Source organism: Danio aesculapii, chromosome 16, assembly GCF_903798145.1.
Source record: "Danio aesculapii chromosome 16, fDanAes4.1, whole genome shotgun sequence".
Taxonomy (NCBI): Eukaryota; Metazoa; Chordata; class Actinopteri; order Cypriniformes; family Danionidae; genus Danio; species Danio aesculapii.
In genome coordinates, this window is record NC_079450.1 from 32,091,100 (window position 1) to 32,105,068 (window position 13,969).

At 38.2% G+C, this 13,969-nt stretch overlaps 2 protein-coding genes across 2 annotated transcripts; both read left to right on the plus strand.

Annotated features, from left to right (window-relative positions):
* The first annotated feature begins 370 nt into the window (after positions 1–370).
* LOC130243918 (protein FAM237A-like) lies at positions 371–1,162 on the plus strand. Its single transcript, XM_056476227.1, has 2 exons — positions 371–465; positions 633–1,162. The coding sequence occupies exon 2, from the start codon at positions 639–641 to the stop codon at positions 1,077–1,079; it is 441 nt and encodes a 146-aa protein (XP_056332202.1). The 5' UTR covers positions 371–465; positions 633–638; the 3' UTR covers positions 1,080–1,162.
* A 3,136-nt stretch (positions 1,163–4,298) lies between these two features.
* Positions 4,299–10,377, plus strand: osgin2 (oxidative stress induced growth inhibitor family member 2). The gene is given in 7 exon segments (XM_056475781.1): positions 4,299–4,418; positions 4,420–4,453; positions 7,450–7,542; positions 7,709–7,845; positions 7,947–8,138; positions 8,398–8,489; positions 8,795–10,377. Coding segments are annotated over 7 exon segments (1,914 nt in total). The 5' UTR covers positions 4,299–4,319; the 3' UTR covers positions 10,062–10,377.
* Positions 10,378–13,969: the final 3,592 nt, after the last annotated feature.

Consider the following 13,969-nt stretch of genomic DNA (forward strand, 5'->3'; position numbering starts at 1 on the left):
TTGCACTGTGGCCTTAAATCGTCAAAAAACAACATACATTTGGTCTAATAGTTACCAATAAATAAATAAATAAATAAATGGATGTTTGAAAAAGTGTGTACGATTTAATTTTAAGCTGGCTACCAATTAGTATTTATTAATCACCATTTTTAAAAACTCCCTACTTAAGTGAAATAATTTATGGCTGACCAATTGGCAAATAATAGCAGGCTATAATCATCTGTTCTGAGTACTTGTGTTCTTTAGATTGTAATTGAATTACGTTCCTCACGTCAGGTGCTTTTCAGTGTAAAGTGGAATGAGCTACAGTCAACAGCATGACGCTTGAAACGTGGGCGCGCACGGCTTTTAAAGTCTCCATAAGTCGTAAAACACTCGCTCAAAGACAATTATTCGCCTCAATGGTATGAAAGAAAAGGGGTCTGCCGATCAGTCGCAGGACAGAGAAAAACTGAACGACATATTGTAAGTTAATTATTTTATTTCATTAAAATAATTAGCTGCGGTAGGAGCCTAATGTAATAGTTGTTTTGCATGGCATTGCATATAAATGCTGAAGACGGCTAATGCTGAAACATCCTCTGCTTAGCAAGTTTTCAAGTCAAACACAGATCTACCTGTTGATTCCAAAGGTTCCAATGGAACGTTTGATGGGGGTCCTCGGCGGCCAGTGGTGGCGCCTTCTGACAGTGTGTTTGCTGCTGCTCGCCAGCGCTTCATCCTACTCCATACCCAGTCTCGAGGCGCTGAACACCGAAGGCATAGGGGGCGGCAAGGCTCCCGGGCACCTGGGCGAGATAAACCGTGAATGCTGGGACGCGTCGTCAATAGCGGTTATACAAGGGCGCAAATTGCGCATCGCCGACTCGGTTGCAGGGCTCTGGGACTTCATGACATACTTGAGCGGGTCAAATCAACCAACAAAACAAGACATGTTCATGGAGCTCGCGCAGGTGTTTTGGGAAAAGTATGTGGACTGCGTGCTGGCACGCGCGCACGGACTGGGCAGAAGGGCGAGGGCGTCCAGGCAAGAGATCATCAAAGTGTTGACTTACCATTCGGAAGGGATGGACATCTAGTTTAGCTTGTGTCCGAGTTTTTGTCAGTCGAGATGTAAAGATTGTATTTCAATATTTCTTTGTGAAGGCATCTTCTCTCAAACTGCAGCGAAATAATCTTGTCGAAATAAATGTCGCTCATTTATTGTTGCGCCAGTGTCGGAGATGTATTAAAGCATATTTTATAGGAACATGTTGTACATAGGCTACATGTGCTTTTGCAAAATCATCTTAAAGGCATAGTTTACCCAAAACTAAAAATTCTGTCAAAATTGCTTACTCTTCAAAGAAGATATTTTGAAAAATGCTGAAAACCTGCAAGCAATGACTTCCATAGTATTTGTTTTACAAATTTGTTTTCCAAAACATCTTATTTTTTGATCAATAGTAGAAAGGTTTGAAACTACTTGATATTGGGTAGTAAATAGAGTAAATGTTTATTTCTGGGTGAACTATATTTTTAACATATGTATTTACTATAAATTAATTGTGATTTGTAAAGATTTTTTTTTAATGGCCACTATTATGCGTGTGTAAAAGGATCGGAACGTTCTTTAAATAATTTTGACCTAATTTATTGTGTGATATGGTATTTCCAAAGGTCTAATATTTTTAAAGAACATACAATGCATTTGGATGTTGAGTAAATTTGACATACCCAGGGAGCAATGACCCTTGAGTTCAGTGAGTCATTAATACTGTGCAGATTCCTGTAGTGCCACAACAATCCCAGACAATAAACACAATCAGTGTTACAATATAGCAAATCAACATCCAATTATAGTGCCAACTGCTCAATTTCCATCAGCAACTAGGCTACTATGTTAAAATGTACAGTATTTTATTACAAAGCTCTGAATGGTAGTAAGCAACAGTGTATCAGCATGTGTTGAACTTGTTCAAAATCTCAGATCTGTATGCTTTATTTTACTAGCATGTTCTCTCAGTTCTAATGATTCATTTCAGTGAGTCTGAGCAAAGAAAATCAATGCATTTAGCTGATTAATACTTACTAATCCATCGGGTTCAGATAGCAGAATTAATCTTTATATTATTCTATAAAGACATAAAATATTGATGTTTCCCTTCATAGACCATGTGAAAGTTTAATTTGTTCATCTTTCATTCGTACCCTCAAGTATGGTACTGTACATCATGAGCAGCATGCTCATTTAAGGCAGAGGTGTTTTAGATAACTAAAATGTTCTTCCATCCAATTTTAATAATAATAAAAACACAAATGTTTCAGAGATATAAATATAAAATCTTACGATTATGTTTAATTATTATTTCTGGGGTGACACAGAGGCTCAGCGGTTAGCACTGTCACCTCACAGCAAGAAGGTCGCTGGTTCAAGACCTGGCTGGGTCAGTTGGCATTTCTGTGTGGAGTTTGCATGTTCTCCCCGTGTTGGTGTGGGTTTCTTCCGGGTGCTTCGGTTTCCCCCAAAGTCCAAAGATATGCACTATTGGTGAATTAAAGAAACTAAACTGGCCGTAGTGTATGTGTGTGAATGAGAGTGTATGGGTGTTTCCCCATACTGGGTTGCAGCTGGACATCCGCCGTGTAAAACATATACTGGATAAGTTGAATGAAGGGACTAAGCCGAAAGAAAATGAAAAAACGAATGAATGATTATTTCTCACTTGTGTTAGCCTACTGTATCTTGACAGGCCTTCTCAAATTTAATAATTGCAATGTATTCCTTCCTTCATTAATTTAGTGTTGTATTAAAAGGTGAATCTTTTCTGCTTATCAAAACTGAATTTATTTGATCAAAATACAATAACAATTTAATTTTTATATATTACTATTATAGTACATTTAATATAGTCCTGTGGTTCCAAGTAGAATTTTCAGCATCATTTGTAGTTTTCAGTGTAAGCTGATGCTTAAGAAATCATTCTGATATTCTGATTATTATAAAACAGTTGTGCTGCTTCATATTTTTGTGTAAACTAATACAAAACATTTTTTTAAATAGATTTTTAATCAAGGAAAATCATCAAACTGATTTTAAAAATTTAATATTAGAATCTTAAAATTTCCGAAGGGTCATGTGACACTGAAGACTGGAGTAATGCACTGAAAATGGGGTATATGCACAGACTTTTAATTTCAGCCAGCCAGCCCCAGCGCTTTAGCTGAACTGTCTGTCCTTTATAAAATTGTCATGTTTAAGGTCTGTTTTCTGTAAAAAATCAGTGATCTTCACTGTCTGATAGATATACGATATGAAGTGGGTCTCAGACTGGACAAGAATTCAATTACATTTCCCCCGCCATGTATTTAAAATATGACAGTTTATTTAACCCCAGTATTTTCAATGGAGTTTCTGTGCTTGTCTACTGATCCTATAATGAACAACTTAATTTTTTTATTTATCTTGTAAACAAAGATGGATAAATCATGTAATAACTGTGTTGTTCATGTTAGTAAATACTTTAATAAAACCGCATTGTAAAGCGTTTCCAAATCCATAACACACAAATAACAATGACTTCATGTGGTACTTGTTAAACATATGAAATGACCAAAACATTAACAAACAGTTGAAGTCAGAATTATTAGCCCCCCTTTTCTTATTTTTTAAAAATTTTCCAAATGATGTTTAACAGAGCAAGGAAAGTTCACAGTATGCCTGATAATATTTTTTCTTCAGGAAAAAAGTCTTATTTGTTTTATTTCGGCTTGAATAAAAGCAGTTTTTAATTTTTAAAAAAACAGGTCAAAATTATTAGCTCCTTTAAGCTATGTTTTTTCGATAGTCGACAGAACAAACCATCGTTATACAATAACTGGCCTAATTACCCTAACCTGCCTAGTTAACCTAATTAACTTAGATAAGCCTTTAAATGTCACTTTAAGCTGTATAGAAGTCTCTTGAAAAATATCTAGTCAAATATTATTTACTGTCATCATGGCATTATTTAAAACGAGGTCTGCTTTAATGTGTCGATTTTGCCCGAATCGAGCAATGATCGATTGAGTTTCCTTCCGTTTAACGGGAAATAGTGCGTGCAGTTATTTCTGTGATTCCATGTGCGCGCGGCGGACTCCGCGGATCTGGGCTCGCACTACATGCCTGCCGGTGCGGCACGAGGCGCAGATGATGCTGGATGGAGACTGACGCCTCGCAGCTTCTCGGTGCTACGTCGATTTAATTTCAGTTCTGTATCACTGGTGATGGGCTTTGGTAAACCGGCGCCTTCCCAGGAAAAAAAAAACAGTTAGCATCATCTTTAGAAAACCACTCGTCCATGTCATCCTGTGACTCGGCTTGGAACCTCCCACTAGGGATACGGACTATTTATACCGCGTGCAGCATCCCGAGCCTTCTAGAGACACGCGAATCTGAAAAAAACAGACATTCTTGAAGATTTCTCGTTCGGAGGTAAGAAAACCATTCTAGAAATGTATTTATTACCAATCCAAACAGTACTCATATTGGACTATAGATGTGATCTAAATTATGGCAGATTAAAATCATACATAATTCTCACATTTTAATGCGTTATCACCAAACCTTTTTTTGTTTCACAAGCATTCTTAAAGTTAGTCAGGGCTTTTAATGCTTTTACCAGAGAGGACTGGAAAAACTGACAATCCAGTGGCATTAACAACTGCCACAGATGTATGCTGTTTATTATTGTTTATAAATATGCATAGGCCATAAAGATATAATCAGAAGATATAACCTACTTGATGTGCACATTATGCGTATGAAATGTCACTCCGTTACGTGCAATCTGAACTGTTCTAACACCAAATTGCCTGCCTTAGTTACGTTTTTTCTCTATCTCTCTACTACTACTATAGATCTACAATTTTGGAGGCGTAATCCTTATGCGCAATGTGCATACACACGTGCTTTCACGGACACGAGTATGTAGGCTATGTGTACATACTGACATACCATCCAGTCTGGGCTTCAGACTCACTGATAGTCCTGTCTAGACAACACGCAGACATAATACTGTCTGTTCACTCTTTCCCAATTGATGTACTGGCACTGTTTTATTAAATAGATTATTTTTAATTTTAGATAATTTTTTTATTTAATTTTAACAAGCATTTTTTGTTGTTGTTTTTAAAAGATGTCTATTAGACATCTAAACATAGTCGTCTTGGCTAAAACATGGCTAAATTTCGGCTGAAAATCTAGACAAGTCATCAAATAAACAGAAATTAATGAATGACTACACATATAAAGTCTGTTTAATCTGTTTAGCCATGTTTTAGCCAAGCTGTCTACGTTTAGATTAGGGACGCAACGATTATAGATTTTGGTTGTACGATTATCATCGGAGGAATAATCACGGTTTCACGGTTATCACGATTATTATGGATTTATTGATTTCAAAACACTACTAGTTTTAAAAAGCACATGAAAATTCCTTATATTAAAGTGTTATTTATTGCTGCTCAGTAACAAACTAATGCAGCACATAATAATAATAAAAAACAAACAATAGACCATTTCTCTTTGGGCTTAAATAAGTGAAAAAAAGTAATAATTTTACACTGAAAATAAATGACAGAACAATGAATAAGAGCTCACGGCATTCTGAAAAGTTTAGATGTTTTCGACTAGGGGCACCTGGAAAGCAAGAGTGTTGCGGCGCGCACACGTCGCTCCCAATATGCGTGCGCAAGCCATGCGCCTTCATTGGAAATAAAGAACTTAGATGTGCAAAAGATGCAATATGTGAACGGCCCTTAATTAATAGCCTCAGCCATAGTTAATACAGTGTGCGTGTGTGTTAGCCTCTTTAGAACTTTAAACTCGCGCATAGTTGGCATAACTTTGTTTAGTTGCAGAAGTTTTGTTCCATGCCATGGTGTTGAAAAGCCTTTACAATTAATTTACCTCGACAAATTAAATTGTGGTTAAATAGTGAAACCGGTTAATCGTTGCATTCCTAGTTTAGGTGTCAATTAGACATCTATTAAACAAAAAATTTTTGCTAAAAAAGTTTTGAAATGTCCAATTGATTGTGTTAAATATAGTGATAAAGAAATGGAGTGTTCACAGAGCAACAGCAGCTCTATTAATTATTTCTTTGCATTAACATTCAACATTAGTGTTTTTTTACATGAGGTACAATGTACAAGCAGGTCATTATAGCCCAAAATACTACAAAATATCACAAGCACTTCTGTAGGATACATTTGTTTTTCTGGATGACTGGTCAATATTTATATTTTGCCTTAGACAGTGGTCATTATTTAGAAATATTTTAGCACTGACCATTGTGCTAAAACTGGTGCTTGACTGGTTATTGACCAGTCAAAAGTATTGTAGACATTATGTGTGAGTGTTTTTGAAAACAGACAAATGAGTGTGGAAAACAAGTGGTAGGTCAGCCCATGTGAGTACCCCTTCTGAATGTGGTCAGGAGACTGTTAAATGGGGCAATGAGGTGGAAATGCCAGTTTCAACCCCTGCCAATGGAACCCTCCGCCCCTTACACACCCCTGTCCCGCCATCCTCACCCCCGATTATGCCTGGAATCCTGCGCACTCACTCTGAAAAGAGTAAACAATCGTGGTCAAAGAAAAACAGGTTGTGATGTGCCGACTGTCAGCATGCCGACCCCTCTTTTTTTTTCCGAAAAACATAAACACGGGCTGCATGGATTATGGGCCAAACTGAGGCGTAATCAGGGGGTGATTTACACCTGTCAAGTTGAGACAATAAGTTCACTTAGATAACAGTGCCTCACGCCACAACCAGATTATGATTAGCTTTTGTCAGAAACTAGTGGCAGCGCTAATGCTAGCATTACCTCAGCTGGGTTGAGTTTCCGAGCAAGGCCTTTTTTTGCATATAGTTTGTGACTTGTTATTCAATTTTGCATTATACAACATGTTGAGAAAAAGGGCTTAAAATTCAACAGAGTAAAACAAACAAGCAAAAATATATGCATGCTCTATATTTGTGCACAATACACTATAGATCAGTGTTTCCCAACCCTGTTCCTGGAGGCACACCAACAGTTCATTTTGGATGTCTCCCTTTTCTGACCCATTAACTTCAGGTGTTGGGAGTCTTCTGATGTTATGATAAGTTGATTCAGGTGTGTTTGATTAGGGAGAGGTTGAAAATGTGTACTGTTGGTGTGCCTTCAGGAACAGGGTTGGGAAACAATGCTATAGATGATGTATTAAAATAATTTACAGGCTATCAAAATTTGTTACCATGTATTTGTTGTGCATTGATATTTTAGATGATCAGTGTGAATAAAAAATATGCAATACAAATGTTTCTATACCATGGCATGTTTATTAAATAACGCCATAAGTTCTACAACATTAATGTAATATGCTAAGATGTTGTAAGACAGAATTAAGTTTTTGTGACTGCCACATTTCTTTTGTATTTTTCAGTGCCAGCTCTAATTCTGGCTACCACTATGCCCCTGTTGGAGGAAAGTTCCTTGTCGAGAGACTGTACCCGAACTGTGCCAGTCGTTATCATTGGTGAGTCATAAGCAAAGATCAGATTCTACTGAGAAATAGATATTTACATCATCATTAATACTTAATGGCTATTAATTAGTGTGGATATGAGTTAAATAGATATACAAATGAAAAGAATCTTCACAAGAACATTCCAGACTCACAAGCCTCTCTCCTTTCCTCACAGGTAATGGTCCATCTGGTATATGCCTGTCATACCTGCTTAATGGATATACTCCTTATTTGGATCCCAAGGCTGTGCACCCAAACCACATCCTCTTTCGTAAACTACAGGAAGCCAAACAGCTTCCAATCACTGAACAGGTAAAATGATGACAAAAACATCAGCAACTATAAATTTGATCTTAGAATGTTGTATACAGTTCAAATCTTTGGAACAAACCAGGTGCCTGTGTGTTTGTTAGGACTTGGAGTATCTTTGTGAAGGTTTAGAAGGACGTTCAGGGAACCCCGTGGCTGTGCTCTTCGACACACTCCTTCATCCAAATGCAGATCTAGGTTTCGAGTTCCCCTCTGTTTTGCAGTGGAGACTTGAAAAGAACCATCACATTCCTCATCTGGTCCTGGGCAAAGCTACACCTGGTGGTGCTTGGCATGTGAGTGAACTATCTGGGTAGTCGGGATATTACTTCTCAATTACAATTTTCTGAGCTGAAACAACAAGCAAACTAGCAGGTTAGCTTTGAGAGATTTTTAAATGTGTTGCCTAAACCCTAGGACATTTGAAATATGTCTTACCCTAACAGGTATCCAAGGCAGCTAACATAATGGGAATGAAACTGGGTGTTGGGACTAAAAATACAGATAATTTTGTCTTAATGTCCTTCTTGACAAAATCTCTTTGTGGTCTTCAAGGCAATGGAAGGTTCAATGTTGACCATTAGCCTTGGCATATGGATGGAGTTACCAGGAGTCAACTACAGAGACATAACCTCAGGCAAAAGAAGGTATGCACTATGGGATACAACTTCATACATGATAAAAGGGGTGTCAAGCCTCTAACTTGGAAGGCCATACCTGCAAAGTTAGTTCCAACTCTAATTAAACAAACCCAAACCAGCAGGCTTCAGGGTTTTTGGGATTACTGGAAACTCTGATGCAGGTTTGTCTGGACAGGTTGGGGCTATACTCTGCAGGAAGGTGGGTCTCCAGGAGACACACATCCAGAGTAGTGTTAAACAAGAAGATACCTTGAGTTTGTTTACTGATAGTGATGGATTCCTTTGTTTATGTGTTTGGGATTTCTTCACAGGGCAGCATCCAATGATCGAGCAACTCCAGAGGAGATCTCCTCCTACTACAAAAATTATGTCAAGCTCATGGGTCTCCAAAAAAACTTTTTTGACAATACCTACGTCACCTCTGTTCAAAAACTTCACCGCAGTCACGAAAACAGACATGAGAATGAAAAAGACACCGGAGTGAAAAATGGGTTTGATAATTGCAATAAGAACAGCACAGAGAACAAGAATGGAGTGGTAAATGGGTTTAGTAAGAAGTTACAAAATGGAACTGAGAAAAGCACTAGAAATGGTGAGATTGAGGAAGGTGATGAAGATAAACAAGGCAGAGATGAAGAAAGAGAGAAAATTGGGGTGTCCCAAGGGCTGTCACAGGGACTCTGGGAGGTCAGGGGTTACCAAAAGCTCCAAGGGGACACTCATGTCCCTTTTAGTTTATTTGCAGAGAATGTTGTCTTAGCAACAGGGGCATCTGACTCTCCTGCTCGACTGGGAGTTGAAGGAGAGGATCTCCCTTACGTGTTTCACAGCGTGCGTGACCTTGGGGTTGCTGTCAGCTGTCACGGCAAACTAGGCTCTTCTTCAGACCCTGTTTTGATTGTGGGAGCAGGGCTTAGTGCAGCTGATGCAGTACTGTGTGCCCTGAACCATAGGGTCCCCGTGTTACATGCATTTCGCAAGCGTGTTGATGACCCAGGTCTTATCTTCAAACAGTTGCCAAAGACACTTTATCCTGAATATCACAGGGTCTACAACATGATGTGCTCCCAAGGTTACAAAGCATCACCTATTGCCAGTCCCACAGCTCCTTGTTCATGTTTGTACCCCAGCTACATAAGTTTTCCTGAGCACTGTGTGCTCTCCTTTCAGCCTGATATGCACTGTGTGATGAGGGGATCCAGTGGTGTTCTTAAAGTCTTCAAAGTCTCTATGGTACTAGTTCTGATCGGGACCTATCCTAACTTATTTTTCTTGAAGGAGCAAGGGCAGTACCTTGGCTTGGATTCTAGTAGGCCAATTTCTTGCAGGCAGAATCCTGTCGACATAAACCCTTACACCTTTGAGTGCAACGCTGAACCTGGGCTCTTTGCCATGGGACCCCTTATTGGTGACAATTTTGTGCGGTTCTTGAAGGGTGGTGCTCTTGGCATTGCTAGCTGTTTACAAAACAAACTAAAACAGAGGATGAAGAAAAACAGGAAATTGATCGCAGAGGAAGGAGGATGTGAAGGATGGGGAAGAGAAGTAAGTGGGGATGGAGGAGAAGGGTTTGTGTAAGTCTCTAAGGTCGGGCATACACTGAGTTCCATGCAATCTGAGCACTCACCCTGTACAGAAAGAATGCATGCAATATAAAGCCAAAGTTCTGGACTCATATGCTCACACTATTATATCTAATCATTTAGCAGCAACTTGACTGCTCAAGTATAAAGTGTATATGAAGTCAGCACAAACTTCACCAAAGCATTTTTTGTGCTACAAAACCTGAGCAACAGCTGTGAGCACTTCTCAAAATGTCAAAGCATTTAAAAACATAAAACACATGCTCAGCACTTGGCTATGCAGCCACATTTCAAAACGTGGAGCTTTCATTGACAGCAATGCTTGCAGTTCAAAAACACTTTGCTGGACATGCAACCTAATGGGGGATGGCAAACCAGAGTATGTTTTATTTACGACTCCTTAAGGTCCGTTTCCACTGAGTAGTACAGTAGGGTACAGTACAGGTTGGTACGGGTCACCTTTATCAGTCTTGCGTTTCCACTGCTAAAAGGGTACCAATGGTACTCTTTTGGTGGGTGTGGTGTATGACAGAAAGGTTTAGTCGACCTCATTCTCGCTAAAGGAAATGTCAAGTCTTTATTAGAGAGTAATTTCGTCATTACCAGTTCATAATGGTCCAAAAGGCGATGATAATAGTTAAACATGGCAGTGTGTTCATCTTTTAGGTTGCTGAAACAATCATTTGCTGCTTTGTTTTGTCGCGCAACAGTCTTGCGTTTGTTCGTTTCTGAAAGGATCTGATGTCAGAAGCACTTCAATAATCATCCACACGTTAATATTAGCTCAATAAGTTCGCCATTTCAAATATAGACGCGGGGCGGGTGCAAGCGAGAAAGTGAAACCGCTCGCGCTTTAGACAGCCTTGTAAAAAACTAAGGGGCACAGAGTAGATTCTGCTCTTCATCTTGGCTTTGTGGCTGTTTATCAAGACTATGACAAGGTTTGTTTGAGCTCAGGTCAACCATGGCTTGTTAATTTATGTATATATTATAATAGTGTAATGCCTCGGCTTTGTTTTCATTCTCCTTGCTTGTTGCACGAGCGAGTGACGCATCTCTGTAAACCAATAACGTTCAGTTGCGCGTCTTACTCTGCCTTTAGGTACCCTTTTGTTGTGCTAGGTACCCTTTGTAAGGGTTCCCAAAAGGTGCTACGATACGGTTCGCTTTTAGGTACATTTTGACAGTGGAAATGGCCATAAAAGCAAACCGTACCGTACCACTGAGTGGAAACGGGCCATTAGAGGAAGGAGTGTGAAGCTATATATATATTTACACACAGAATTGTATCTCCCTCACTAGAGCAGACCAAAATTTCTGACATTTCAGAGAATCTGACCATCTGATTGCCTAATCAGAAAAGCAAAAAAGGTTAATCGCCTCTCAGTTCCCTATGTACACTGCATGAACACAGCACATGAAACGATGCATGACAAAGCTGAAATTCGCCCCGATTTTAAGATAAGTTAGAATTCAGCTCAAAATTTGACAGTGTATGCCCAGCCATAGAGAAGGTGTTTCATGACAGGAATTGTATTGAGACTTTTATATGTATGCAGTGAATACTAAATGAAATGTAAATGTTTTTACCACTTAAAAGAGATTAGATGAAGCTACTCTCTTCCCAGTGGTGTCTGATGTTGATTGTTTTACAAATAGGGGTTTTGCTGGTCAGAAATGATGTGTCAATTTGAAGTTCAGACAGAGTATGTTCTTCATATTGTTGCAAATGCTGTCAGTTGCCTTGTTATTTGTAATTATGTATCCGCTCTTGCATTACATCACAGACAGGATATCTCCCAGTCATGACTGCAGTGCCTAAAGGGACATTCACACTGACAGCAGTTTGTAGTGGTTAAGTAACCAAACATAATTCAGAGTTGGCATCACAAGAAACAGACTGTTGAGAATGAAAAGTGTCAAGGTTGAGCAGAGCAAAGAAAAGCTGCAACTATCAATAGGAGTGCAGATAGTAAGAGTGCCTACAGCTCAGACACAAAAAAATCTTTAGTGACTTAATCTTGTCAGTGTGAAGTCAAGGATGCTTGCATTAAGCTGTAAAAAAGCAATACCTATAGAGCGATGATGTAGTCAAAAGGTTTGATTCTTAAAGATTGTTGCAGACTGCACAAACATTTCTGCTGTGAAATACCAATGAACGCACAATTCATGTATATTAATATGCACACAATTAATAATGAGCTAATGCATTTCCTTACCAAAAAGTTGACCATACACAAACATGGCCTTATCCTGAAGAAAGAAAAGTTCAATTCTGGCTATTTGGATATATCTATTTGGAATTGGGATATAGAACACATAGCACTTTAAACAGAAAACCAATATAGTTTATACCAGTGCTTCACTGGTAAAAAAACTTGCATAAAAGGCTTCTATAACTACATATTTGAGTGATCAAAGAGTGAATGTGTAGTGCCACTACAGCGACAGAGCCATGAGTTCATGATCTGCACAAGTCTGAACTTCAGACAAGAAAGGAAGAAGCCCAAATTGTAATTCCTTAACTACGTGTATCTTTCCCATCAGAAAAGATCCAAACCAGCCTTACTCTGTAACCCAAAACAAGTGCCAAACCTTGGAACAATACGTTTATGTTATTTATAGTAACTGTGGTGCTTGTCACCCACTAAGGTCATTTTTAAGTAAAACTGATAAATATGGAGGTTAGAACTGATAGAATTAGGATGACTCTAATGTGAAAGGTTTCAGAGCTTTTGACTCATGGATAGGGCCAGACAGAATCTGTGGACATTTTCTGCTATTTCTGCTGAAAATTTGATAAAAACAATCAGCAGATTTATGCGGAATGATTTTAGAAGTATCATAACTAAAAAATGAAAATATGAAAAAGTATTTCTAGCTCTTCACTTTTCCCACATTTTTTTATGTTACAGCCTTATTCCAAAATGCATTAATTTATTTCCTCAAAATTCTACACACAATAGCCCATAATCACAATGTGAAAAATGATTTTTTTTAAATTGTTGCAAATTTATTAAAAAATAAAAACCCCCGAAAAATCACATATACAGAAGTATTGACAGCCTTTGCTCAATACTTTGTTGATGCACTTTTGGCAGCAATAACAGCCTCAAGCCTTTTTAAATATGATTCCACTAGCTTGGCACAGATGTTTTTGGGATTGCCCATTCCTCTATGCAGTACCTCTCGAGCTCTATCAGGTTGGATGGGAAGCGACAGTGTACAGCCATTTTCAGATCTCTCTAGAAATGTTCAATAGGATTTAGGTCTGGGCTCTGGCTGGACCACTTAAGGACATTCACTGAGTTATTAAGAAGCCACTCTATTGATATTTGTACTTTAAACTACTAAAAGTGAAAATATTACTTTACAAACTGTTTTGTAAATAAATCATATGAACATTTTAATATTACTATTATTATATCACAATAATATTAGTGAAATTAATTTAAAAACTGAATAAATATAAATTTACACAAGTAAATACATGGACTAAATGATAGGCTAAAAACATGTGTTGCAGATTCTGTGTGGGCCTACTCATGGATAAGGGGTTTCATAGAAACTTTTAGCTAAATGTTTTACTTCATACTTATCTGTTGTGCCAAATAAATGTTTTATTGCTTAGAAGTAAAAACTTATATAATCTCTCAACTAGCATTGTTAAGTTTAAACCTCAGCATTCAAGTTTAGACTGCTGAGGGCATTTTTGTGTGGAGTGACAGTTTAGACGGTAGATATCATCTAAAGACTTGAAGGTACACTTGACACTTGAAGGAACCAAAACCAACAAATCTGAGCACTAAGAAATGAGGAAGTTCTTAAGATCAAGACTGACTGTTTGAAGCTGCTTTGCACGGTGATGTAATGTTGGTCTGGATGTGAATTAAGACTGCTCAG

Coding starts and splice junctions, on each gene's coding strand:
- LOC130243918 (XM_056476227.1), top strand. CDS start 639: ATGGAACGTTTGATGGGGGTCCTCGGCGGCCAGTGGTGGCGCCTTCTG.